Consider the following 27,505-nt stretch of genomic DNA (forward strand, 5'->3'; position numbering starts at 1 on the left):
TCATATTCGACTATACATTTTTGTAATTATGAGATAATGGATCTTGTTCCTACACAAAAAAAAAAAAAGACCTCACGCGAGGTTTTTGTGTAATTATGGACATACTAACTCTTAACGATGAGATGCCAATCCTGTAATTATAAAGTAGCATCTCACAATAGCATAACCGGTCCTGTAATTATGAGATACCATGTCATAATTGTAGGAAAACGTGTTTTCTTGCTCTGTTGAGTGAAACGGGCTTCAGTTCTGAAAGAAAACGTTCCATCTTCGCGGTTGAACCGCTGAGCTCCAGAGGGCCAGATCTGCAGCCTGGATCATCTTATCGACTCGGGCTCAATCGGCATCAAACCAAATCACACGACCTTCGTTTGAAGGCGGTAGTATCGGCGGGGCTCACACACACGGCAATTTAGTCCAATGAGTCAGCAGGTGTGACAGCAACCTTCAGCAACCCCCCCCCCCCCAGCTGCTTCCTGCCTCTCCGCCAGCTCAGTCCTTGGCATCACCCACTCCGTCGGGGTTAATGGCAAACATGGCTTCAGCCTCGGGCAGGCAGGGCGAGTCGTAGATTTTACAGATCCTCGTCTCTCCTCGGCCTTTCCTCAGGTACAGACTGCAAACATGAGACCACGTTTAAGTCGGAGCGTAAACTTAGAACAATGACGCCACGGGGTCTTCAAACTGCAGCCAACAGTGTTGCCAACTCCAATTAAAGTAGCTAGAACTAGCTCCAAAAGTCCCTAAAAGTCGCTCGATGACGTCATACGTTCATTTGCATATTGGTGACATCATCACGTATCATTTGCATTAAAAGGACAAATCCGGCGCAAAATGAACCCAACACACTGGTACCGAGTCGACCGTTCTCTGGGAAGTGTTTTCATGCTAATCGAATGTGACCAGTTTTATCGCAAACCGCTAATTAGCTTATAAAGCTAGTCGTCGGGGCAGAGGGTAAAGTAAAAAGAAATCGCTATTTCTACGCCACTAACATGGCTCAAAATAGCACCACACTTCCACGGTAGCATAATGACGGTCCCTACATGGAAACTGAAGCATTGAGAACTTTGTAAATGTACAGACAGCTTATTAAAAAGATAGTTTAGAAAGACTGTACCGTTCACGTATACAGGCGGGCGCCATCTTGGGAAAACGGCCACGACCAGTCGAACGATGAACGCCGTGCAACCAGTAACGTAGCTCAAGCACGGCGTTCGTCGTTTGACTGGTCCTGACCGTTTTCTCACGACTAGCGTTAGAAGCTAATTAGCGGTTTGCGATAAAACTGGTCGCATTGGATTAGCATGAAAACATGTCCCAGAGAACGGTGGACTTGGTACCCATGTGTTATTAACCCTGAGGTTCATTTTGCGCCAGATTTGTCCTTTAAGCTTCGTGGTTGCGTCGCCTGACTGCCTGCTGCACGGCGCAAGAGAAGCGTGAGATAGAGACCCTGTGCTGTTGGTTGAAGAGCCGCGAACTGAGCAGCATGCAATTTTCCCTTTATTACAAGCGACAGTGGATAGTCATGAAAGGGGGAGAAAGATGGGGGATGACGCGCAGCTAAGGGTAGCAGGTCGGATTCGAACCTGCCCCGCTGCAGGACTCAGCCAACATGGGGCGAACGCTCTTACTGGGTGAGCTAGAGGCCGCCCCGCTGGTCGCTTTTTAGAAATAAAGTCGCTAAGGTCTGAAAAGTTGCTGAATTTAGCGAGAAAGTTAGCAACACTGCCCTTTTAGTGTACCTCTCCCCTGCCATCGAGCCCTATTAAAGATACACTGAAAGGTAGTGATGTCCAAATAAGGCTTCATGAGCCATTAGCTGTATTTGTTGACCCGACTAGTTGGCGCTCTTTGTTTAAAGAAAAAGGAATGGCAATTCAGTGTGCTTCCAACCCGTTGTTGAACAGAGAGCGCCATCTAGTGGGCTCAGAAAACATGCTTCACAACGCTTCATGTGGACATCACTACAGAAAAAGTTCAACCGGGCGCCCGGATTGCTCAGTTGGTGGAGCGGGCGCCCATATTTAGAGGTTTACTCCTCGACGCAGCGGGCCCAGGTTCGACTCCGACCTGCGGCCCTTTGCTGCATGTCATCCCCCCCCCCCCCCCCCCTTACATGTCTTCATCTGTCAAATAAAGCCCAAAAAACAATCAACCATGCTGCAAGGATGCACACACACACACACACACACAAAATCAATCACTCACCGTGTGGTGGAGGCGTGAGCCATAATGTTGCCTCCGATTGGTTTTTTGGGATCTGCGGAAAACATGGCTGCCCCATCCACCTGGGCTACCACCTGGTTGGATATCACCACGGCAACGCCAAACTGTCGTGAAATAGGATCGAGGCAGACAACAGTACAGTTACAGACGCCTCAGTTTGAACCCCTCGGGGTTAAACATATCACGCATCTGGACTTTATATATTCGGTAGGAGTTGCCAGAGTTACAATCGACAGAGAATGTGACTAAACTAGTAGAACACTGAAATCCGAACGGGTCTTCAGTATGCGGGATACTTTTGAGTTGTTCTGCTCTGTCCTAATACAGTCAGCGCCACGGGTGTCTGAGAGCGTAAGTGGCCTCCGAGAGCACACCTGCACGCCGTCCAGCTGCCTACCTCGTCTGCCAGCCGGAGCAGCATGCGGAGGAAGCGTCCCAGGTGGCCCTGTCGGGCCGACAGCTCCCCTCGGCCCGAGTAGTCGGTTCTGTACAGAGCCGTGGAACTGTCCACTATCAGCAGAGCGTACCTGATGCACACAGAGAGAGAGAGAGAGAGAGAGAGAGAGAGAGAGAGAGAGAGAGAGAGAGAGAGAGAGAGAGAGAGAGAGAGAGAGAGAGAGAGACATAATGCAGCCTGGACAAATATCCTGCCTGTCCATACTGAAACAGGTCACTGGACACGGCTAAGACGCTGATGGAGTACTGCTTGGAAAAGTGCAATGGCGAATGCTACAGTAGTTGTTATGGGCACAGTGGTTACTAGTGATGTCCAAATGAAGAGTCATGAACCACTTGTTAAATGTGTTGGCGCTCAAAAAAATAAATAAGTTAGGGCTTAGAAGGGGCCCGAGGACTACTGTGAGGGTTTTAAAAATGCAGCCGGTACTTCCCTTGGTCTAAGGTGAAAACGCTAGGTTGTCTCTTCTTTCAGACAGTTGGACTAACCAGAGTCTCAGCAGCTGTGATTATCAAGAGACAGGTCTCTCCTGTCACAGTATTACCTGGCTTTACTGTAAACTGTAATAATATTTTACCGTTACAATAAGAAAACACTGACCCATTTTGTGTATTATATTTTATTTGCGTTAGCTCATTTTTCAATCTGCCCATGTTTGCCCTCTTTGTTTTGTTGCCATGATGGCCATAACTTGTTGGATAAATATATACATGATGGCATAGTAATCCAAATGAGTTCCATAAAAATTGTATGGCCCTGGTTTATTTTAAATAATTTTGTTATGGTGGGATAGATAAGCACATAAGAAGTTGGGTCCAAATTAGTTTAGTTTAATGATAGCCAGACAAAGTCTTCTAAGAGGATGGAGGAATGAAGGTATGCCGTCAACTAGAGGTGTTGAAATTAATCAAATAATCGATGCATCGAATGGTGGACATGGACGATGCTGCATCGATTATTTCGGTTTGCAATTTAATGTAGGCCTAACAACCTTTCTGTTTACATATTCGGTTATATTTTGCACATTCAGGAAGTGCCATGTGCTCAGTACTGTATAGTTTTATGTATCCAATGTATTTAGTATTAGAGCACTGCAGAATGTTTTGTTTTTGAAGCTTGAAAAGCTATGAATTAAATATCCTATATGGCTTTAATAGTAAAAATGTATGAGACGCATCGTGATGCATCGAGATATCGAATTGAATCGCTGACATGATAATCGTAATCGAAAGATGGGCTTGTGAGACGGCTAGAGTGGCATACAGACGGTTTGCCAGTGTTTACACTAAAACAATGGGACAAGGGCTCTAAGAGGCTATGTACTGTGGAAAGACACATTTGGTTGACAGTTTGTGGTCTGGTCTATTGTATTGAAAATTATGAAAAAAACAAAAACAACAACATATATATATTATATGGGAAGGTGGTGATTGCAAGTGGGGGGGTTCAGACGGGGAGGTGATGTGTTCATGTCGTGAGTTGTATGTCTATTTTTTAAAAATAAAAAAAGTCATCTATTTGTGATAGTCTGAAGCAGTGAAATCAGAGAAGGAGCTAAGGATCTGAAGAAAACTACACATCCACCAATCAAAAGGTAAACATTAACTGTGCTTAACGTAGTCTTGGAACCCAACTTGGCAGAACCACAATCTTATTCTAAGTATTTAGGCAACCAATTTAGTATTGACTGTAATTGTTTGATACGGTTTATATCCATTTGCACAGTGCATGAATCATCATCACACACATACACAACAGCATGTCAGGCACAAGTTAATACTCCGCAAGCACAAACACTGTGCTGACTGACCTGGACTCAGCCATCATGGCAGAGGCTTGGTACAGCAGCTGGGTCTGATGGTCTGTGTTGAAGGCTCGGGCGTAGGCCACGTTGTCCAGAACGTCGCTGCCTACCAGCCCATACCTGACAGCAGAAAGAGGTCACATTAAATTCAACATCAAGGGCCCAATTTTAACGATCCAAGCGCACGGCATGAAATGCCTAGCGCAGGTGCGCTTAGGGCGTGTACGAATTCACATTTGACAGTTTAACGGCAAAAAAAAAAAAAAAAAGGGGTCTGTGCGCCAGGCGCATGGTTCAAAAGGGTTGTACTTAGTGTCATAATTAATCATTCAAGTTTTTTTGGGGCGTAACATGCGATAAACCAATCAGAGATCATCTCCCATTCCCTTTAAAAACCTTGGCGCATTGCTATTATGGAGGATTTGCTAAGCAGGAAGGAGAGATTTTCAGGAGAAGAAACTGATCTGATCTTTCCCATTGTAACATTTTTTATTTTTAATCTTTTGCATGTTTGTGTGCTGCTGCGTGTCCCTGTGTGTGTAACAAGCATAGTGTACGCACACATTTTACTAATGCGCTGTTAAAATAACAAGGAAATGCTGCGTTACTCACTTTAGACCAGGTTTTTGTTGGTCAATGGCGCGATCACTCAAGATAGCAATACGCCAAGAATGCATCTGAAAAACTGCCAAAGCTGGGCAGGAAACTTGCTGACTCACCTCTCAGCCACAGCGAGGAGTCTCTCTGGTCTGAAGGTGCCCTCTGTGTCGATGTACATGGCTTTACCTTCTCCCCCGCCCTGATCAATGGGCAGCTGTGGACAGAAAGGACTAGTCATTTAGAATCTACAGCACTCCCTACGAACCAGAACCATTATTCTGTATCCAGTATTGTATCGCTCACCTAAGCAGGTGCATCTACACATTGTTATTGATGCCTAAGAACTAAAACTGGTACAAGATGCATTTTTATCAACAGTCTAAACTACAAACAAAACCTATTGGCTATTATACAACTTGCCCTGGCACCACTCTCTCAGGGTTTCTGCACCCTTCGAAATCAAATGTCATGCTTTTTAAGACCTCAACAGAAAGAATGAATACTCTTTCTTCACTTAAAAACAGACATATAGGCCTACATGTTGCAGTATATCTACCTTTCATCCACTTTAACATTACTTCATATATAAACTTCGGCTAAGCCATCGCCAAATTAAAAGTCCGCTCCTCTCATTCATCTGACACATGGCCCAATAACCCACTTGTCAACTGGCTTTAGCTTAGCATCATCTGTACAGTTTGTGTACTTCTTTAATCCTGTTACCTTCGTAAGAGCAGGTGGCCTGTGGAGAACCAATCGAAACATTACAAGAAAAAGAGCTGGACTGAGTCACAACCAAAGACCAAACCATGTTTAAATTAGTGAATCCTTTGGAAGATATTTCTCATGCAACTAGGTATCACCCTCAACATTTTAAAACCTACCATAATCAAAAATCAGCTTTATTTTATGACCTTATATTCTGAAAATCTAATTTTGGGACTTTTTGAGGATCTGTGGGAACCCTCTCTCAGCAGCCTGGACTCTACCTGACAGGTGACAGCGAGCGTGTGGCACAGCTGGGTCTTCCCGGTCCTAAACTCTCCAAACAACTCTGTGATGGAGCCTGTCTCGATCCCACCTGCAGGACAAACAACAGGTCAAATAAAACAAGGTTATTGTTCCTCCCATCTGTAATTATAGAGTTCACATCAGTTTTTAGAAAGGGCTGCGTCCTCGAGGTAACATGACACATGTTAATTTGTTTTTATAAAGGGCTGCGTCCTCGAGGTAACATGACACATGTATATATGTTTTTATGAAGGGCTGTGTCCTCGAGGTAACATGGACACATGTATATATGTTTTTATGAAGGGCTGTGTCCTCGAGGTAACATGGACACATGTATATATGTTTTTATAAAGGGCTGAGTCCTCGAGGTAACATGACACATGTATATATGTTTTTATGAAGGGCTGTGTCCTCGAGGTAACATGGACACATGTATATATGTTTTTATAAAGGGCTGAGTCCTCGAGGTAACATGGACACATATATATGTTTTTATAAAGGGCTGTGTCCTCGAGGTAACATGGACACATATATATGTTTTTATAAAGGGCTGTGTCCTCGAGGTAACATGGACACATATATATGTTTTTATAAAGGGCTGTGTCCTCGAGGTAACATGGACACATGTATATATGTTTTTATGAAGGGCTGTGTCCTCGAGGTAACATGGACACATGTATATATGTTTTTATAAAGGGCTGAGTCCTCGAGGTAACATGGACACATGTATATATGTTTTTATAAAGGGCTGAGTCCTCGAGGTAACATGGACACATGTATATATGTTTTTATAAAGGGCTGTGTCCTCGAGGTAACATGGACACATATATATGTTTTTATAAAGGGGCTGCATTCTCCAGGTAACGTGGACGCACAGCCCTTTATTAAAACATATATGACGGTGGAGCACTGGCCCAATCTAAGTGGATGTTGTTTTCCCCCCAAAACTAGGAACCACTGACAGTAAGGATTCATTTCTGGATGATATACAAGATGTACGCACCCTGCAGGAGTTTGTCGAGCTCCTTGGAGCCTGTAGAGATCTGGATGATCTCTGCTCTCCTCTGGTGGAACTCGGTAGCTGTGGTGAAACCCATGGGCACAAGTTTGGCAGCTTCAGCCTGAGAAAGAAGGGGGAAAAAACCCACTAGAGACCGTACTTTTAATGGGCATACCAAAAACCTAACAAAGCATAAGAGGAAGAGCTAGACAGACACTGGTCGGGTCGAAATATCGTCCGATATTATCATTGTATGTGTCGGATGTTAAGTAACAGTAAATATCAGCACAGAAATACTTAAATATTTCAAGGTAATTTAGAAACATAATACCAATTATAATTGTCCATCAAAGAGCAATTGGGAAATAAGTTTCCAATTATTCTGACACCACATGAACGCAGCACAAACGTCCTATCTCACAATGTTAACAAAAGTGAAAAATAATTTGTGTATCTGCCCCGTGAATTATATCCGCTCCAAAATGTAATGGGTTCTTCCTTGGCCCATACTACACCCTTCCACTACGTTTCATTAAAATCGTGTCAGTAGATTTTTCATAATACTTCCGACAGACCAACACCACAAACCAAGCCGAAAACGTAACCGCCTTGGCAGAGGTAACAGTGCCAGTTTGGCATTGATGATGATTGATGAGGATCATTGATTAGAATCCGTAGCAACACATTACATAAAAATAAAAACTACCGATAACGACAAGACAGTCCAGTCAGAACTCGTGAATTACTCTGGGACACTGAAAGAAGATTGTTTTTTTTCTTACTAGGATTTTGTCAGCTTTGGCCTCACTGATGCCTTTGATGTTGAGCAGCTCCTTTTTGGGTGCATAGGCCACGGCCTCGATGGTGTGGAAACCTGCGTCCCCCAGCTTCTTGATGTCACTGCCACTGATTCCACATTGCTGCAAGAAGAGACATGGGAAGAAGAGACAGCCCAGCATAAAATTGACGGGGGGGGGGGACTGCAAACAGTCCTGCTATTGGCCTAAACCAAGGAAAGTGGATACATGTCAAGTCAGATGCAGCCAGGGCCCCGCCCCGCCTCGATCACTACACAAGGTGCAGGATTTACAGAGTTCTTCCTTTTTGGGGATTTGGAACCTGCTGACTTAATCTGTTAGAGCCTTCAAAAGGCCACGGTTATATAAATGTGTGAATAATGGCTTAATTCAAACTTGAGAACATATTTGCGGTTAGAGCTGTAATGCTCACGCAATATTTTGCGCCTGGGTCAGGAGAGGCAGAAGCATCACGGCTGCAGAACAACAGCGAGTTGAAATAAAGTCAACTAACGGTGTTTTCTGTTCTCTCTCAGAGCCCAGTCAGCGAGCCAGTAATGGACTATAAAACTTTCTAAATCCAATCTAGTTAGATTGCCGTTACATAGGTGCTTATTTAGACATGAGACTAACATTTACAATTACATATTTACATGATGAGGTGCGTGCCATAGCTATAGAGCTGCATTACAAATAAAATGTTAAGATGTTAACCCAGCCCACTTCCCAAACGGCAACTTGCTCCCGCAAACCAAAGGGGCTTGGTTTGGGTTAGCAAGCTGTCTGCACTCAAACAGAAAATGGGAGATTACAGTTCTAAAAAGTGCAGTATAATTCAATAATTTCTAAGAAGGAATCAACTGTGTTCAGGATACATACCTCCAGTCTGCTCAGAGGCTGGGGCCCAAAGTTTTCTTCCTCCTCTACCTCTGTCTCCACCCTGACCTCGCTCCTCATAGCCATGGTCTGAGTCTGAAAACCTGGTCAACAGAGAGAATGCGGGATGGGAGGCTTCCCAAAATGAGGCATCATTTAAGAGAGACAGCGAGTGCGATTACTGACATTGGTAGTCGACACCGCAGTGGCAAGCGTGTGGCAGGACAGTGGCAAGCAAGCGGCATTTGTTTGGCACCAACGGAGGATCTGTCGAGCTGAGCAGCAGCACAGTGGCTACTTGTATTCAGTTGAGAGCCGCTGCCTTGATTCACTGTCAACTATGGGTGAGGCCAAATTTCCAGGGAAATCCCACAGGAGAAGGGTGCATGGTTTGTTGTCACACCCTCAGTAGTTTTGGGATTTTTGTGCTCATTTTGTTCTACGTTTTATTTAACTATTTCCGCCAAGGAACTAATGATTTTGCTAGTTTTGAAATAAAGGAACAAAAATACACTATTTAATAATTATTTATACCAGCTAAAATAATAAAAAAACAAATCCTTTTTTCCAATTGAACTGACTTATTATTTTAGCAGTTTGATTAGGTTTAGGCAACGAAACTGGGTGCAAATGGCATTGTTGACTACAGACACATGTGTGCTAATGGCATCTACCTCAATCAAACTCTGACATCGATGTTGCAGAGGCAGGGTGACTCTCGACACCCTGGGGCAGCTTGTGACATCAACTGGCACCCGATCCCTTTTGGCACCTATAGGCACTCTGTGGTAGCTACAGTGAGGACATGCACACACTAGTCTCCTGTAGGTTTTCCCAGGAAATTTACCGACGAATTGCCACAATGGTGCCGCTAAGCAGATCCCGTTATGAACCGCAATATGTCCTGATATCCGCCTGCCACTCAGGTGCCAGTGCCACTCCGAATATCTCGGCCTTGCTGACATTTAAACACCCCAACATTAGTGAGTTAACTTAACAGATTAACGTTGGTAAATACAGAATTCTACACAAAATTTGGTAATAACTAAACGTAAAAATGAAAATAACAAAAGAAGCCCAACCGTTAGCTTCAAAACCGGTATAACGTTACTTTAGGTTCTAAACCAGGTTTATTTTAGGCTATGATTTTAGGTCTTAGTAGCATTTTAACACTTTTACCTAGCTAAGCTGTTAGCTAGCTTATTAGCATTAGCGCTGTTTTCGTATCAGCTCGCTGTATTTCAACGTCAGTAACCCTATGCCAGCCAGTTAATTCTAATGATGCTGGATCGAAGACAGCGTCACAGCTCAAATACAATACTTATGTCTCACCTATCTATTCCCATCATATAGCACGCTACTTTTAGAGCGAGAATTTTATTTGCAATTGACTTACCTGCCGCCTTCTTGTTTCTCTCAAGTCAAACTCAAAGCTCCCGCGCGCAACGTACCAATAAACGTAATGACGTTATACGTGATGACATCACCTCTCACAAGTTTTCAGATTGGTCATATCACGTTTCTAATCAAACTGCATGAAAAAAAAAACATTCTCTTAATAAATCCATGAAAAAAACCATCGAACAAAGCTAGGATCAATACAGGAATTCAGCAGATATATCCTTAAACTTAAAAACTCACTAAATTTTATTTATTTATATTTATGAGCTTAGTTTTGCTCAGGGGGTGTAGTCTAATGTATTGTAGTTGGTATACTGTACTGTGTGTATATACTTTTCTTTTGGGGGGGTGCACATCATAGTGGGGGGTCTGGGTGTCCTCCCCCAGGGAAGTTTTCAGCATCAACGACTTAATTTCCTGTATTCGGATACACTTTTATGCATCAATTTACAGTGGAAATACCTTTATTTAGCCTATGTGAAGAAGAAAAACAGATAATTAAAAATATATCAAATATGTAACGGAAAGTGTGAGTTATTTTTAAGTGGGTATATGGAAATCCTCTCTTAGTGGATATACTGCATATACTTGCATATCACGTAGACTACACCACTGGTTTTGCTAGTTGTTTTTTGGGTCTATTTTGTAACAGTAGTTTTATTGTCTTGTAAAAGGCATAGCACAAATTCTTTTATTTTTTTTAAATTAACGAGATACCTCAAAATACTTTCAGAAGCTCTCATCTGCAAGGAGTATGTTCCCTGCTGCAATAGATTAGATAGAGGTCGATAAAGATATTAAACCCACCTTGTTGCACGTAATTTCTTCCCATTAATCCTGTAATCACGCGTTTCAGCCACCCACCAGTGTGTCTTTTATCTGATTGGAGTGTTTGTTTACTTCCAGTAAATTAACCAAACTATGTTGACAGACAGATCAATATGATTAACGCTGCATAATTTCACAATTGCAAAACTTCTGGAGGAAGATCAATTTGATTCTCAGTTAAAATTCTACCTTTGAGGCTCAACTGTACAGCACAGGTGGAGGACAGCCAACTCTGTGGAGGCCCCAGTATGAAAAGGGATTTCTAGTGCTGGGGGACCTGTATAAGAGGTGTACTTACTTTGTTTGACATATTGAAATTGTCTACAATGACTTTTGGAGGTATTAACACCTTTTTAAAAACAGACCTTTTGCTCAGACCCACCCCTTTCCATTTTTAATGTCTTAAGCATTTACAGTATATATTCCATGAATAAATAATCTGGATTACTATAAAACGTCCTGTACGGAATAAGTCCCACATATCAACATATCCTGCAGTTGACTCGTTTGGTCACTCAAATAGCAGCCACAAACACACACCTGTAAGTCAGTGCAGCAATAGAAACCAGTTGTATGCGCACACATTTTGTTCCCACAAAAATCAAGATTCACATCAGCACATGAACAATGTTACACTGCCACACATGACACAGCAAGCCCTTCATAACATTTTCATTTTATTTATTAGTTAGTTATTTCATTAGTTTCTACTTGGCTCATGGCAACTAGACTGAGTTCGAATGAGACAACAGATGTAATTACTTTATTAACAAATTCTTTAATAATTAAAAGAAAAACATCAATACAAAGACAAAAATGGAAAATGAAAAAGATATATATTTTTTTTTTACTGTGTTTTACACATTTCATCTTGCCCACTTGGAGATTTAGGCCACAAATCCTCCTTGCGGTCTGCACTCACACCTGTAAAACACAAAAAAGACTTTTATAAGAAAACAGTACTCAAGTTAGCCTAATAAAACCCTTACCGGTCTTTGTGAGGCCCACAAATGTATTACACCCACCCAGTAGCAGATGTGAGTCAAATTAGTTTTTACATGATTTGTTCTTATTAATGTGCCAATAACAAAAAAAGCGGTCTATGTTTCAGTCGCCCACCACGGTGTCTTTTATCTGATTTAAGTGTTCGTTGTTGACTTCCAGTAAATGAGCCAAGCTATGTTAATATCAAGTCCAAGTGCCTCTGTTAGTAAACCCTCAGTGGTTCCCAAAACACACAGTGATATTACAGCAGTAAACCCACAGTGGTTTCCCAAAAACACAGTGATATTGCTCAGTTACCATTCTTTTCATCTGGTGAGTCAGGAACATTGAAAATGTCTGGCAAAACAAACCGCTCAGGTCTTTATGACGTTAAGACTACTTGACAAACAATAGTACAGGGAGGTGAACCTTAGATGTAACTTACCTGGAATGGTTCCAAGGCTGGTGTTATCAAAGAACTGCTTGGGACGGGTTCTGGACAGCACATCAGAGGCTCCACCAGCATCAAAGAATTTGCTTTTGGGGGACTCAAGCACATTTGGAGAGTCCAGCGGTTTCCTGGGAGAGTCCAGGACCCTCCTGGGAGTAACCAGAAACTTGGCGGGTGAACTTAGGGAGCTGGAAGGGTCTGAGTTCATGGGAAGGGCCCTTTTGGTGGGAGTGCAGGGTGATGAAGGCTTGTCCACCTCACCCTTGGTCTTCACCTTCAGCCTGATGGCTCTGCCCTTCCACTTGGTGATTTCGGCCTGCTGACTGGACACCAAGCTGATGTGACAGGGGGACAGATAGAGATATTTATGCACACAAACTCACACACAAAAAAGAAAATAATAATAAAAAAAAAAAAATCACATGAGCTGTCCAAGCAGTTCCACTCTCAAACTGGTAATCTCACCTTTCCAGCTCAATGATTTTCATGTGAAGCGTTTTGACTTCCTCCTCTAGTTTAGTCTTCTCCTGCAGAATGCTGGTCTTGATCCCCAAACCTCTGGGGTTGGTCAGTCTGGCATGAAGGTCCTCACCCTGCAGGACTGAATTTTCACATGACTACATCAGTGGTAATCTCCATTAAAAACCATGTTTCCGCCCTTCAAATTGGTAACAAATACACCACCCATCACCTGACACGTGCTTTTAGAATTCGTGTCATACATAGCTACATAGGGACTTAAGTTACAGGTAGTTGTGTCTAGTCCAGTCAATTAGGAAAGTGCAACAAAAGGTTCCCGACTGGAATCAAATGGCGTTTTTCCATTACATAGTACCTGTTCGACTTGCCTTTTTTTTGGTTTTCTATTATGAAACAAAGTCCCTGTTACCTGCTAACAGGTTTTTTTTAGTATCGCCTCCGTCGAGGTTCCAAGCAAGCTGAGGCGACGTGAAAACCTGCAGACTACTGATTGGTCGGAGAGAATCGTCACTAATCACTGGGTCATCATTGCTAGTGACAGACGGGGGTGTCCTGAACAAAGCCACCGTTTTTAAAGTAGTTTAGCCAGCGATGTGTGTTTTTTTTTTGCAGCCTCCGGGTTCTTTTGAAACTAAATTTGTCTTCTGGCAAACAGCCACATGCTGAGAATCAAACACACCTTCGACGTTCTGTGTGTGTCGCGTTAGGTCACTCACGACAGTTTCCTGCGCCGTCGCTATGACGACCAGCCACGCTCGACCTCAGGCATGAGGCGGTACTACTATACTATGACTTACCATGTCTTTTCATCCCCTTTCTTTTAGTAAACAGCAAAACACGGAGAAACAGCAGGGATTGGGTTTGTTTTCATATTCAAGTACCTATATGTAACTTTTCAATATTTCTGAAAATGTGTAATTTTTTTATCTGATGATCATAAATGACCTGTAACAGCAAACGGGACTAACTGTGAAAAGAATGCAATTTTTATATAGTTTTTATTAATGCCTTTTCCCAGGTCCGGTTTCCCCCGCAGAGTCACAAAATGATTAACGCCGGGTAGACGACGCTACAGTCACACATTCTGAGATTTCGGGGCTACAGTGGAAAAGCCTGCGTTAGTGTATCCAGCCAAGTAAAGCGTACAGGAGATATCTTTATATAGGCTAGGCCTAATTGGATTTTAAACGTTATCTGTTGTCGTTATGGCTGACACTGGGGCAGGGCCGGCACAGAAAAAAAATAAATAAAAAAAAGGAAATTAAACGAGGAACAACTAAAAAAGTAAAAGCTAAAAGGGAAAGTGACAGATGGTGGGCGAAACCCTGAGTCTTGGTCTATCTATTAAATCACTTTATGAAATATAATATATATTGTGTAGCTTATATATTGTGAGATTAAGAGTTTGGAAAATTTAATTTACCACATGAAGTTGAGCGCTGCAGGCAAGTATAATTACATTTTCACAAGATAAAAAACAACAACACACAGACACACTGCTGACTTACTTGACACCTCTCCTTGCTGCTGTGATCTTCTTAAGGTCTCTTTGAGCTTCCTCAGTGACTCTTCCTTTTCCTTCAACAGTGTGGTCATCCTCTGGATCCTGAGAAGGACAGACCTCTGGTCAGAACACTCATGGAATGAACTGAATTAACCCCTTAGTATTTTCTCCTGATAGGGAGAAAGAGGACAGCTGATATTCAGCTTATGACTTTAAAGTGTCAGATGTACAAAATATTACTGAACTGATCCACCACATCAACCATTTCTAACATTACAGGGAAGCCTCTTTTACCATCTGCCGACACGTTCTGAAAACAGCTAAGGAGAAGGTAACAACAGAAATCCTGAAATTAGAACAACCCACTAGGCTCAGTCAATAAATAAGACAAAAACAGAAGAACAAAAAAAACTAATGGTCAGAACGCATTCCAAAGGGCTCTTACTCTTCTTTGTGTTTATCAGATGCTGAACTCAACTCCACCTCCATTTTGAAAAGTTTAGTCCGGAGCTTTTCCAGCTCAACAGCGCTGGGTGACGCATTTTTCTAAAACAGAAAATGAGCAAATATTATAAAAGAGAAGCTGCTTAATGTTGGCCAGTACAAAAACAAACACACAAATAAGCTAAGAGTATAATGTAAATGTATGAAAATGAGCCTCAGACTGTGCTATCAATTATAAACAGGAGACAGCTTTTAGGTCTTACCTTTAGATGAATCTCAGACTCTCGCAGTTTGCTCCTGAGAGTTTGGATTGCCTGGTCTTTCTCCTCAACTTCTGCACGGCAGTCCTGCAGCTCGGTCTGCAGCAGCTGGGTAGCCTGCTTATGGTTGGACACCCTGTTGCTGGCTTTGATCCGAGCATCCTCCAGCTGCTCAGTTTGTACACAAAGAGCCTGAAAAACAGAAACGCGTCGGTCACCATCTGTAAATAGACAAGTGTCGTGCCATTCTGAGAGGACACATTGGATGCAACTGCTACGCATAGAGACTAGGGCTGCACAATATATTGGAAAAACGTAGTGGAACGTTACACAGAGACGGGGCTCACGTAGTAGGAGCTGAAAAATAAAAAGATTTAATAATTAATTATACTGTTTATTGATCCCCAGTGGGGAAATTACAATTTACAATCCGTTTGTTAGAAATCACTACACACAGGCCTGAAATACACACAGACATGCTCAGGACCTATTCATGCACAAATGGAGAGATGTCAGAGTGAGTGGGCTGCCAGTGCTGGACCAGCACCCTGAGCGGTTGGGGGGTGCGGTGCCTTGCTCAAGAGCACCTGGCAGTAGGGCTGGGCGATATGGAGAAAATCAAATATCACGATATTTTTGACCAAATACCTCGATATCGATACCGCAACGATATAGTAGTGTCGACTATTGGTGCTTTCACAAAATATTTACACAATGAGATTTTTGATAATCATTCATCAGTAATGTGGATATAATTACTAAGTGGGTAAAGGCAAATAATAGAACAGTTACAACAGTCTGGTAAGTTCAGAAAATGACATCACTTTACTGTAATTCAGCCTTTAAAACCAGGAAAAGACAACACTTATGCCATATAACGATATTACGATATCCAAAATCTAAGACGATATCTAGTCTCATATCACGATATCGATATAATATCGATATACTGCCCAGCTCTACCTGGCAGTGCCCAGGAGGTGAACTGGCATCTCTCCAGCTACCAATCCACACTCTGTACTTTGGTCCGTACTGGGACTTGAACCTGCGACCCTCCGGTTCCCAACCCAAGTCCCTACGGACTTAACTACTGCCGTTATGTTGTAATTTCTGTTTTCTGTTTTATAAAATTGGTGTCGAAAAAAGTACAGTTTAGGAACGGGTATCGAAGTCAGGGTATTGGCATCACAATTCTTTTGAACGATACCCAGCCCTACTAATTCTTTGTAATAAAATATGTATCTGCCCATCACAACCTGCAAGAGAAGCACTCATTTAAGTGACTAAGACCGGTCTCATCTTCTTGAGGTATAGCAATGGATTCAGATCTGCTCAGAGCTTTGGATTTTTAAATATGGTAGACCCTTTTGCCCAGAAAGTGTTCAAGAACACTTACTACAAACATGATATTAATCAGTGACACCGGTCATAAGAAGAACTTAAAAATTAAAATTAAAAAAGAGAACTGATTTGTTAGACATACTTTGACTTTTTCTTCAGTTTGCCGGAGCTGAAGCAGAAGTTGCTGGTTGTCCTTCAGCAGGGAGAGTTCTGTTTTCAGAGGTGCTCCCTCCAGCGCCTGCAGCAGAGTGGAACTCTTACTTCTCTCCTCTCCGAGTTGAGAATTAGCCTGATCCTCCAGCAGCTTCAGCTCTTCCTGCAGAGCATTGTGTTCATCGATGACGCCCTGCAGGAGTCCGGTGGATAGTATGACATGATATATATAAAAAAAGATGAGCACTAAATCACTGCAATACGTACACTGTGGGGGGAAAAAACTGGTGCCTTGAGTTTTTAAGGCAATTCCAAATGATTACAGTGAAAACAATCAGGTTGAAACCAAGACTTCTTCCTACCTGCAAATGAAAACTGCTTCTGGAAATGGGCATGGCCATGAATCAATACCTTGACTTACTGAATGTGTACCGTAAAACTTCAAATAATAGCCCGGGCTTCTATTTACCCAAATCGCCGAAATGCACCGGCTTGTATTTGAGACAGGCGTCTATAAGAGACAGGCCATTAATTGACATGCTTTGCCCGCATGCTGTGGATCCACTCACACACGCTCACCTCCAGCTCTTCACTGACCTTCTTCCTCCCTCCACCTCGCAGTCTGGCCCTTTTGTCGTCTTCCTCGGACAGACGTTGCAGTTCTGCTTTATGTTTAGCCATTCTCGCACTCTCTTAGGATCAATCCGAGAAACGTCTTGCCGCTGCTTCTCCGGAATTTTGTTCGCAAACGGAATTTGACAACTGTCAGCTTAAATGTCAAATCATACTTTTTTCTTTTTGTCTCCATGGTGGTATTGAGAGAATTAAGAAAAACCGAAGACTAAAAGAAAGTTTGTTAACCTATTTGTTATGTTGCCATAGTGATGAGTCGTTTAAGAACGGTTGCGTCTGTCACGTGAAATCAAATCAAAACATAGAACAAACGATCTGACGGTATCAAATACAACCTGACACGAAAAAAAAAACAAAAACAGACCAGGCCTCTATTTGAGACCGGCCTTTATTTACCCAAATCTGTTGTCACACCAGGCGTTTAAAAGAGACAGGCGTCTATTTGGGACTCTGCTATTATTTGAAGTTTTACGGTAACTATTAGGGGTGTGACGAGACGCTTACTCCACGAGACGAGACACATCACGAGATTGGGTTCACGAGAACGAGACGAGACGAGATTTAAAAAAAATTTAAAGAAATCCTCAATGATGAAATATATGAATGGAAAATTATTTTTTTATTCAACTGAAAAAAATCACAAAATGCAAAACAATTTAGGTGCATTTTGAAATCAACTATTAATGATTAATGTTATTTAACTTTTTTTTTTACTATTTTAATGAATTATATGCAGTAAAGGACGTGCAAACACTGCAAAATGTTTTGTATAAACTCTACCAACTGGCTTCTGCCCTGTACAATTTCACATGAGAAATCTAACTCCTTTCCACAAATCGAACATAAAAAATAAATGTGTGGAGGAGTCGCCGAAATCCGACATTTTCCACCACAGAAAATTGCCTCATATCAGCTGCAATGAAAACGCCTATGTCCCTCGTTATTGCCGTGGCTCTTGCACTTAGCGGTGGCAGAGATGCAAAGGCTTTTAGAGTTGTTTGCCCTTTTAATGTTTTCGTCGCGGGTGCAGTAGTTAGTAGAGAGCTGTGGTGGTGCTGTAAGTGTTTTTGCATAGTACTCGTGTTAGCCGCGGTATACGGCATTTTTTTCTTACAATGTTTACATATTGTGTTCGTCTTGTCTGTCACTCTTTCGCCGTTTATTATTTCCGCAGGAAAACCAAAATGTTGCCACACAAATGATTTAAAAGTGGCAGGGGGATCTTCAATAGTAATTTCACGCTCCATCACGCTGACATCACATCGCCTCACGAGACAACTTTTCACCTCGACGAGAAATCTCGTCACGTTTTAATCTCGTAAAACGAGATCTCGTCACACCCTTAGTAACTATCATAACTTAGACTTGATTCCGATTAGCTGGCAGGTTTCCATTCAACTGTAATAAATAGATCTTTTAAACTGAGTTTGACAAGAGGGGTACAGTCCCACTGTAGTAGCCACGGTCTAGGTTTTCATTCATAGTTCAGCATCCAATTGTGGCCGTTGTCACCTTCACAACACTGGGCGTATTCTCCACAGTAATTGTTTCATTCTTCTATTTACTTTGTGATATGAGTGACCGTTTGTTATGTTTTGAGATATCCTGCTAGCTAACAAACAGGACCAAAAACATGTATCGACTAGGTAAGTGAATGTTAAACACTACCTGCAGAGTCAATCTCCTGTTGTGTGCCACTGCAGATGTGTGGTCCAGCTCACAGCTCAGGATGCTGTCCATCCTGCTGAAGCTGATTGGCTCGTTGGTAAGCACGGCCTGCAGCTGCTCCTTGAACCTCTTCCCGTCTCTGATGTCAGCCGACAGCTCACTGGGGTAAGTAGCCATGTTGGCCCAGAGCTTCTCCAAAATGCTGGACATTTTCTACAAAACCAAAAGATCACTACGTTACAGTACAGTCACCTGGGACAAAATGGAAACATCCCAATCACAAAATCTAGACGTTACAGGTTTAAGAAACAACTTTAGTGAGTTTACAGCTCATTTTTATAATCTGAATAAATTCACTGGCTAAATGCCCCAACTGTAAAGTCCAATTTGGACTGGATTTATTTCAGTGGTGTGGGGTGATTTTAACGTCTTTTTATTTTTTTTTTGTAAATCAGCTGAAAAAAATAAATTGGAAATCAAAAATGTTTTTCCTAATCTAAAAGATGGACACATGCCAACACCAACATATACAACAATGATAGAATTTTTTTTAAGCGCAACTCTCGCCAAAATGCAACCTAGGGTCTTTTTGTGAATGTACCCGAGTCTAGCATATTTAGGACGGAAGAGTCACTTTTAGAAAGTTTTTGAGCAACTCACGTCAGCAGTTGTTTACATTATCTGCCATTTTCCCAGTCAAAAATAGGCGATCTCCGAATGTGAATGAATGGACTCCATAGGAGGAAATGTCATTCTTATGAGGTTCCTTTTTCAACTACAAGGTCAATATTGTTGTTCACTAATGACAAAACAAATTATCGGTGCATTTATATGGAACTAAGCTTTAGGAGCTTTCCATCTTTACTCCCCTCCCTCTAATATTTTTGACTGGCTCGATAGATGGCGACCAGAAGAACAACAACTACGGTGAGTTTTTAAAACCTCTTTTTAGTAAACTATGTGTACACAAACAATGTTCTCAATGCTCGAGTTCATGTGTAGAGACCCTGGTGATACTTTGAGCAAAGTTTCATGTTGTGTCGAGCCTTCTTAGGGTTTTAAAAATAGCTATTTTGAGGCTAGCATAGAAGCACCCCTAGCACTCCCATTTGACTGAAAAACGAGAATACGGTAAATCTTAAAAGTGGCGTTTCCGTCCTAAATATGCTTTTAAAACGAAAGCTTGACTCTGGTACATTCACAAAAAGACCCTAGGTTGTATTTTGGCGATAGTTATGCTTTTAAGTCATCAGGACAGCAAGACCTATGTAAAAGCTAATCAAATGCTCTGTTGAAACTAGTTACAGGGATCATTATTCTGTTTTGAACATTGTTAGCCTACATTTGTTTATATTTTGGCAAATTGGCACCTTTAAAAGTATGCTGAATACCTATTAGCAGTTTCTGTTTGCAATGTACACATGGAGGTACAGACAACTATCATGGGGTTATTTTGATACTGAACTTAAAAATGTGCTTTTAACTCTCCTGTGCCCCCCTGGAGACGCTTTTGGCTTTCTTCTAGCGACCATGTCTACTACAGAACATATCCTGTAACTTCACTATGGTTAAAAAGCCATTTGGAACGATGAGTGAAATTACAGAGGAACACAGTGAATATTTAATTCCTAACACCTCCCCCTGTAATGTTAATCGCGTCTAAATAGCGAGAGCTCACCTTTAGGTAGAGCTGCCTCTTGTCCAGCAGTTCAGTCAGTCTGTGGTCCCATAGTTTCTGGAAGTCCTCGTCTTTGACCGAGTAGCAGGGCGCCTGTGCTCTACACAGCAGCACATCCTGCAGACGCCTCTCCTCAAACACAGCCAAGTCTTTCTTCACCAACTCCTCAAACTGTTTCCTGTAGCCCCGTGCTTGGGCCTGTAGGTGCAACTGGGGAAGCAGAGAGCAGGAGTTCCCAGGTTATCACCTGATCTAAACAGTAAGACCTTTATGGAATTTCGACAAAAAAGAAGAAAAAAAAATGAAAATTGATATTTACCCTAATGTTTCTCCCACACTCCGCTGCCTGCTGCCGCACCTGGCACAGAGCGATGTAGGCTTTCTTGGTGGGTTCTGGTAGAGAGGTCAGAAAAGAGTGCTTCACGGCAGATTGTATTTCTACCGGGTCTGTGAAGTTAGACTTGGAACAAGTGTCTATAAAGTGCTGGAGTTTTCTGAAGGACTCCTGCAACGATACGAGTTCAGTGGGATCAGAGTTATATTGAACCTAATACGTTAGAATGGCTTTGCTTTTTTAGCTGCCGATTACTAAAAATGAGTTGGTGACGTTACCTGAAGCTGCTCAGTAGAGTCCTGCAGTCGGGATGACACCGTCTCCTTGACTCCACTGGTGCTCTGATCCAAACTGCTCAACTGCTCTTTGAGTGCTGAGATGGTTGTGTTCGCGTCACTGAGCAACTGAAAGGTGAAGAGAAAAAACTAAAACCTCAAAAGTGATTCCATTTTATATAGATATTGCTCTTCTCCACCTCAAGCTATATCAATATTATCATCTGCCTTTTCAGACATCTCTGCAGAACCTCAAACTTGTTCTGAATGCTGAATGACACTTTTTTTTTATTCAAGAAACTAATACTAGCTTTTATCTTCCTCCCATACATATACACAATATGGAAATTGAAGTTGTAAATATCTCGGAATTTAGTTAAAGAGCAGTCTGACTTTTAAATCATGTGGAAATACTAGGGGTGTTAAAATTAATCATTGCACATCGATACATTGACAGTCCATAATCGATGGCCTACTCATGCTACTTGTTGATTTTAGGGTCGCTCTTTTATTTGTTTTTGCCTTTTGTCTTCTGTGTTCAGACTTTGCTGCATTCAGGAAGGGTCTTGAGGAGGGGACACATTGGGATATTGAATTGTTGACAGGATAACTGTAATTGAGTCGAAAGATTAGTGACCATTCACACGCCTAGGAAATACTGGCACAGAATTAGGGCTGCACGATAGGAAAATATGCGATCTGCGATAATGTTGAATATTGCGATAACTATATTACTTATAATAAATAAACAGATATTAAAGTGCACTCCATTCTGCAGCTTTCAGAATTCTGCTAACATTCAACAAATTCCTTATTGAATTTATAACAAATGAGAGGAAATCATTTCCAACATTTTATTGAACAAATTGAACACTGAATTAAATATAAAAAGGCACCACTAAAAGAGTGTCTTTCGCGATGTTGCAGCCTTTTGTTATGTTAAATGCGCCAGTTGATATTGCGGTGATAAATAAATCGATATATTGTGCAGCCCTACACAGAAGAAGAAAAAAAAAAAAACGTCTTCAGGGGCTAAAGCAGGACGTCTAGTTGAACTTCACTGTGGAGATAACCTTTATGCTTAGACTGCTTGCTCTACCTTCAAAACAACTTGATGCAGTTTACCACTGTGCCTGCCTTTAATTACAGGAGATAAATGTTGCACTCATTATGGTGTGTATGAAACACTATATGAAACAGTAGGCTGATCTTCACTCTCAACAAAAAGAGAACTACACACCACATTTTCTGTTTATTAATTAATTAACATCTCCTACTAAAGCTGCCTTACTACTGTATACTATATAGTACATCTCTGCTCTGTTTTTAAACTACTGTTCATCAGAGCAGATCCGAGGACTGGCTAACTCTTGAAAAAATGACTAGAAATTACTTTTAAACTGGAATGTCTCATTTCAATGAATAAATTAATGATTTGAATGAATTGTGTGAAGTGTGTGAGACTGTATTTATGCTGTGTATTTTATGCAGTTTGTACGTGCCTGTGAGGGACTGGCTGTGTTTAAAAAAAACAACTAAAAAGACTCAAGTAGGACTGCTGACAAACCTGCTGGGAGGCGTCTGCATCAACAACCGCACGACTTTGTCTCTCCTTGAGCATTTCAAGCTGCTCCTCGAGCTGCTGCACCTGATGGCAACATCACAAAGCAGTAACAGGTAATTCAAAACCGGAATCACAGCAAACACAAATGTAACTAAGGCACGTGGACACCACTGGATGTTTGTTATATGTGTAAAAGGGTGGCCTTGTTTGATATCATCCATTATATCAGAAACTTTCTCAGTCCCATCTTTTAACTATTGTTTAGGTAGAACACATCACTTAGAGGACAGATAAGAAAACATTTATCGCAAACTAGAGCTGGGAAATATATTGATATTATATGAATATTGTAGATATCGTCTTAGATTTTGGATATTGTAATATTGCGATTGACAGTGTTGTCTTTTCCTAGTTTTAAAGGCTGTATTACAGTAAAGTGATGTCATTTTCTGAACTTACCAGACTGTTGTAACTGTTCTATTATTTGCCTTTACCCACTTAGTCATTATAGCCACATTACTGATGATTATTTATCAAAAGTCTCATTGTGTAAATATTTTGTGAAAGCACCAATAGTCAACACTACAATATCATTGCTGATAGAGGTATTTGGTCAAAAATATTGTGATATTTGATTTTCTCCATATCGCAAACCATTTTTCAGTTAATGTAGCTCTGTAAATTTTGTATAAAAATTGTGCATTTCTTGTTCCCCAACAACTTAATTACAAATGTATTCAATTATCATATCCATTTACTTTACAAAGAACATCTGAGGATTAACTAGACTTTTTTGACAAAGCTTCCTTCTGGTTATTTTAAGGATAATCACAAGTTATTAAAAATTGAGTTTTGTTTATTTTTTCCAGCCCTGCTTCCATCACACGTAAACTGACTTGTGATTGTGATAGGCAAAAAGCGCCCGGCCAATGAACCCGCCCAATCTACTTTTTTTACTTGCCCCGGGACATGGCTTATGTCGAACCCTGACTATAAAAAGGTTTGGACCTACTCTTTGTTGCAGCGTGGTCTCTCGTTCACCTCTCTCAGGCTGCTGCTGTTCCTGCTCGTGCAACTTCTCCTGGATGGCTGAGATCTGTAGTTGGAAGAGAACATAAAAAAAACTAATTGACACAGAAGTGCTTTGAAGTAGCCATCTTATCTAAGTCTTACTGTTCCTGGATTAGCAATGACTCCATAGTTGTATAAATGTACCATCTCCATCCTGTCCTCCAGCTCTGCTTTCAGCCGATTCTTCTCCCGTCTCTGTCCCTCCAGTAACTCCTGCAGCTGATCTCTCTCCTCCCTGAGATATTTCACTTTGTACTGAAGCTTCTCAGTCTCCTTTGTGAAGGTCTGACAGTTGGCCTCCTCCTTAGAGAGCAGAATGTCTCTCTCTGCTTCAATACTCTCCAGTTTCTCAGTTAGAGTCCTCATCTGTGAGCAAGGGAGCAGTTAGAAGGAATGTTCAAGCGTCTGTTTAAACTCCAGCAGCAGCTTTAAACTGTTTCTTATCTAAATCTCCTTTTATGACTGCTATTGTGTGTACAAAAAAAAAAAAAAGTGTGCAGCCTTACAATGAATGCTATTTTATAGAAGTACTGGACACAAACCTCAGTCTGCATTGTTCCCATCCTGTCCTCCAGCTCTGCTCTGAGCTGATTCTTCTCCTGTCTCAGTCCCTCCAGTAACTCCTGCAGCTGATCTCTCTCCTCACTGAGAGATTTCACGCTGCACAGCAGCTTCTCCATCTTCTCTGTGGAGGTCAGACAGTTGGCCTCCTTCTCAGAGAGCAGACTGTCTCTCTCTGCTTCAATGCTCTCCAGTTTCTCAGTTAGAGTCCTCATCTGTGAGGAAGGGAGCAGTTAGAAGTTTCATAGTAGAGAATTCCTGCTATTTATAACAGGGTTTCCACAGGTTTCACAATGTCAAATTTAAGGCTTTTTAAGACCTATATCACGACATCAAAAAAAGAAGTCAGATGTCAGAATTCGGAAACATTGTCTGAAACAATTCCCAGATTTCCTCATTGGCATTACAGGACTGGTGTCTAGATTGGCTGCAATACAAGTTGCATGTTAAGCTCATTTGTAGTCGTAATCAGCTAATTTTATTTGGACTAGAGACAGAAAGAACTACAACGTGGGGTAACTTACAATAGGGCTGGGCGATAAAACGATAACGATATGTATCGCGATAGACACGTAATCAATATCAATAGAAAATGCGTTTGATAAAACGTTCGATAACTTGTTTTTCTTCTTCGGAAGAAACCAGAAGTTGCGAAGCAAGTTTGGTTGCATGAACAAAGGCACTCACTCTCTGGTAACCTAGCAACGTAGGGAGTGACACTCTAACAGCCAATCATGTAACAGTATCAAGTTTGGTTGCGCCACATCGCTGTCTCGTGTTGGATTCTACCATTCTACAATAACAGAACCGGCGGCGTGTAGCGATAAGTGGAAAGTGAGTGCCGCAGCGAGCGAGGAAATTGTTGATAAAACAGGAAAAGTCAGTATGGCAGTTTTTGGGATTTTATAAGTCTGACCGTCGTCCCCACCAACACTACCGCAAACTTGTTTTACCACCTTAGCCGCACTCACACTTTGGAGCACAGCCGTATTCGCCAGCAACGTCCAACAACATCTGCAGCTGCTACACCGCACAAGTAGCAGACCGCCATGGAGAGGTACTCTGCATCAGCGCCTTACTAAACGCTACAAAGAAATAACGGAGGCAGACGTGCTGAGCACTGTCCAGAAGCCAGGTTACCAACCTAGCACTAAACCTGCAGAAAATAGTTCTTCTCAGGTTTCAGGTTTCTATTTAACACTTTGCACCATTTTATTACACCTTATTAAGCAATTCTTACTTATTCTTTCTTCACTGTGATTTTAGACTTATGTTTACATTTTAATTATTTGAGTGGTTTCCATGGTTGTGTTGACATTTCTGATTTTATAACTGAGGGGATTATAATCAGAGGAAGGTTAAGTTTAAAATAAAAATGTTTAAATTTAATATATTTTTCTCCTGGTCCTTATTTTAAATAGGTCATAAAAAATATCAATAATTATCGATATCGACCGATATGAAACACTTATATCGTGATACAGTTTTCAGCCATATCGCCCAGCCCTAACTTACAAGATACAAACGTGGTTCCATTAGCCCCTGCGCTAAGCTATTCAGCTGATAACGCTACTCTAGTTAACTCTCCCAATGTTCGACCCAGGTGAAAAAAGCTTCTGGGGGGGTGTTTGGCTCGAGGTCATGGTGCAAAGGACCCTAGGGTGAATTACTCCGAACCATCACTTTAAGACTTGTTGAAAAATTTAAGACCTAGAACACAATACGTCTGCAAATTAAAAACTTTTCAAGGCCTTAAATTAAAAGGTTAGACTTTTTAAGACCCCGTGCAAACCCTGTATTACAAAGTGAGGTATTAAGATACTAACCTGTTGATCTAAAGAGCATTCCTTCTCCTGACATAGTTTCTCCAGATCAGAGTTTATCTGCTTCTGTGCACACAGCTCCTCTTGGACTGATGTCAGAAGTTCTTGTGTTGTGGAAGCCTTGGAACAAAATGTTAACACCTTTAGTCAGTCAAATATACACATGTATCAAATTATAAATAAATGCACAACATGAATTATTCTCAAAACCCTCAAAGTACAAAGTTGTCAAAAATGTATGACTTAGCTAAGTTGGCCTGCCTTATAATAACCGGTTACCTCACCATATTCATATTCTGCTGTAGATAATTTTCCAGCTGGCTCTTCTGCTCAGTCACAGATTGTAGAGACATATTCAGCTGCGCTATCTGAAGAACAAAGAAGACATTTTTAACAACACATAGGAAAGAAATGTAAGGAATACTGGAAATGATCTGTGAGTTTACCCAGTGAGTCTGTTGCAACGATGTGGTCATTTTGCTTTATTGTTTGATTCTTAAATCAAGGGAATTTAAAGCCAATGTTACAAACATGGCAACAAATAGAAAGTCAATTCGGTGTGTTTCCATTAAGTGGGTAAATAAGCTGTCTAATGTCAGGGAAATATTATTTTTTGGCCGTCTAGCAGGTTCATTGTGTTTAAGCTCTTACAAGAACCTTGTTTATTGCTTTCTATGGCTTGACCCAAATATTCAACTTTTCAAATTTGTTGGGAAGGTATTTGGTTTTGGAATTGTTGGGATTTGGATATTCGTTTTTTTTTTTACTGTAGAATAATTGAATCCTTAAAAATGAATGCCTTTAAATTACACCGAAAGACACATGTCGCACATGTACTCCTTAGGAAAAGATGTTGTAGCGTAGAGACCTGTAGCGGAGTTGTTGCACTGTGTCAGAGATATGCTGAATGACAGCATGGCAGGCTATAAACCTTTACAAATGGAGTCTTGGCTCAAAATGACCTAACTACATTAGTTTTTGTGATGAAAACAGACCGGGGCGATGGCAACAGAAGGCAGTACAACTCGTTGTCACAAACCTCAGTTTGCATTGTTTCCATCCTGTCCTCCAGCTCTGCTCGGAGCTGATTCTTCTCCTGTCTCAGCCCCTCCATTATCTCCTGCAGCTGATCCCTTTCTTCACCGAGAGAAGTCACTCTGCACAGAAGCTTCTCCATCTCCTCACTGTGAGTGTCGGCCGTCCTCTCAGACAGCAGACTGTCTCTCTCTGCTCGCACACTCTCAAGCTCCTCAGTCAGCCTCTGAATCTGTCAGG

The 27,505-nt window shown here is 41.5% G+C and overlaps 2 protein-coding genes across 6 annotated transcripts in view; both read right to left on the reverse strand.

Moving 5' to 3' along the window:
- Positions 1-8: 8 nt before the first annotated feature.
- On the reverse strand, positions 9-10,266 carry rad51 (RAD51 recombinase). Of its 2 annotated transcripts, none has more exons than XM_039782767.1 (10): positions 10,174-10,266; positions 8,781-8,881; positions 7,887-8,024; positions 7,108-7,225; positions 6,083-6,174; positions 5,213-5,307; positions 4,500-4,613; positions 2,630-2,759; positions 2,215-2,336; positions 9-616 (listed from the first exon to the last, which is right to left on the reverse strand). In XM_039782767.1, exons 2-10 carry the CDS (start codon positions 8,862-8,864, stop codon positions 493-495), a joined length of 1,017 nt encoding a protein of 338 aa, XP_039638701.1. In that variant the 5' UTR covers positions 8,865-8,881; positions 10,174-10,266; the 3' UTR covers positions 9-492. The 2 variants fall into 2 exon arrangements, with proteins under 2 accessions (XP_039638701.1, XP_039638702.1); XM_039782768.1 differs by lacking the exon at positions 10,174-10,266 and adding an exon at positions 10,110-10,132.
- A 1,498-nt stretch (positions 10,267-11,764) lies between these two features.
- cenpe (centromere protein E) overlaps positions 11,765-27,505 on the reverse strand; it is a 41,175-nt gene continuing 25,434 nt past the window's right edge. For 2 of the 4 annotated variants that reach the window (XM_039782348.1, XM_039782346.1), the window contains 19 exons: positions 27,270-27,497; positions 26,515-26,598; positions 26,234-26,350; positions 24,389-24,622; positions 23,991-24,212; positions 23,788-23,871; positions 22,779-22,859; positions 21,215-21,340; positions 20,922-21,107; positions 20,603-20,812; positions 18,925-19,137; positions 16,613-16,816; positions 15,133-15,321; positions 14,871-14,971; positions 14,430-14,527; positions 12,907-13,042; positions 12,436-12,776; positions 12,309-12,347; positions 11,765-11,930 (listed from right to left, as the gene is read on the reverse strand). In XM_039782348.1, coding sequence (XP_039638282.1) covers positions 11,854-11,930; positions 12,309-12,347; positions 12,436-12,776; positions 12,907-13,042; positions 14,430-14,527; positions 14,871-14,971; positions 15,133-15,321; positions 16,613-16,816; positions 18,925-19,137; positions 20,603-20,812; positions 20,922-21,107; positions 21,215-21,340; positions 22,779-22,859; positions 23,788-23,871; positions 23,991-24,212; positions 24,389-24,622; positions 26,234-26,350; positions 26,515-26,598; positions 27,270-27,497 — 2,970 coding nt within the window. In that variant the 3' untranslated portion in view covers positions 11,765-11,853. The remainder of the gene's footprint in view (positions 11,931-12,308; positions 12,348-12,435; positions 12,777-12,906; positions 13,043-14,429; positions 14,528-14,870; positions 14,972-15,132; positions 15,322-16,612; positions 16,817-18,924; positions 19,138-20,602; positions 20,813-20,921; positions 21,108-21,214; positions 21,341-22,778; positions 22,860-23,787; positions 23,872-23,990; positions 24,213-24,388; positions 24,623-26,233; positions 26,351-26,514; positions 26,599-27,269; positions 27,498-27,505) is intronic. The other 2 variants (XM_039782349.1, XM_039782347.1) reach the window with 2 other exon arrangements.

The sequence above is a fragment of the Perca fluviatilis genome, chromosome 18 (genome assembly GCF_010015445.1).
Source record: "Perca fluviatilis chromosome 18, GENO_Pfluv_1.0, whole genome shotgun sequence".
Taxonomy (NCBI): domain Eukaryota; kingdom Metazoa; phylum Chordata; class Actinopteri; order Perciformes; family Percidae; genus Perca; species Perca fluviatilis.

What these genes read in the sequence shown, in the direction of transcription:
- rad51 (XM_039782767.1), bottom strand. Translation starts at nt 8,864, where the DNA reads ATGGCTATGAGGAGCGAGGTCAGGGTGGAGACAGAGGTAGAGGAGGAA. An exon ending in CGCTCGCTGTCACCTGTCAG is followed by an intron (nt 5,308 to 6,082) that starts GTAGAGTCCAGG and finishes TTCTGTCCACAG; the next exon opens with CTGCCCATTGATCAGGGCGG. An exon ending in TGCTCCGGCTGGCAGACGAG is followed by an intron (nt 2,337 to 2,629) that starts GTAGGCAGCTGG and finishes ATTTCACGACAG; the next exon opens with TTTGGCGTTGCCGTGGTGAT.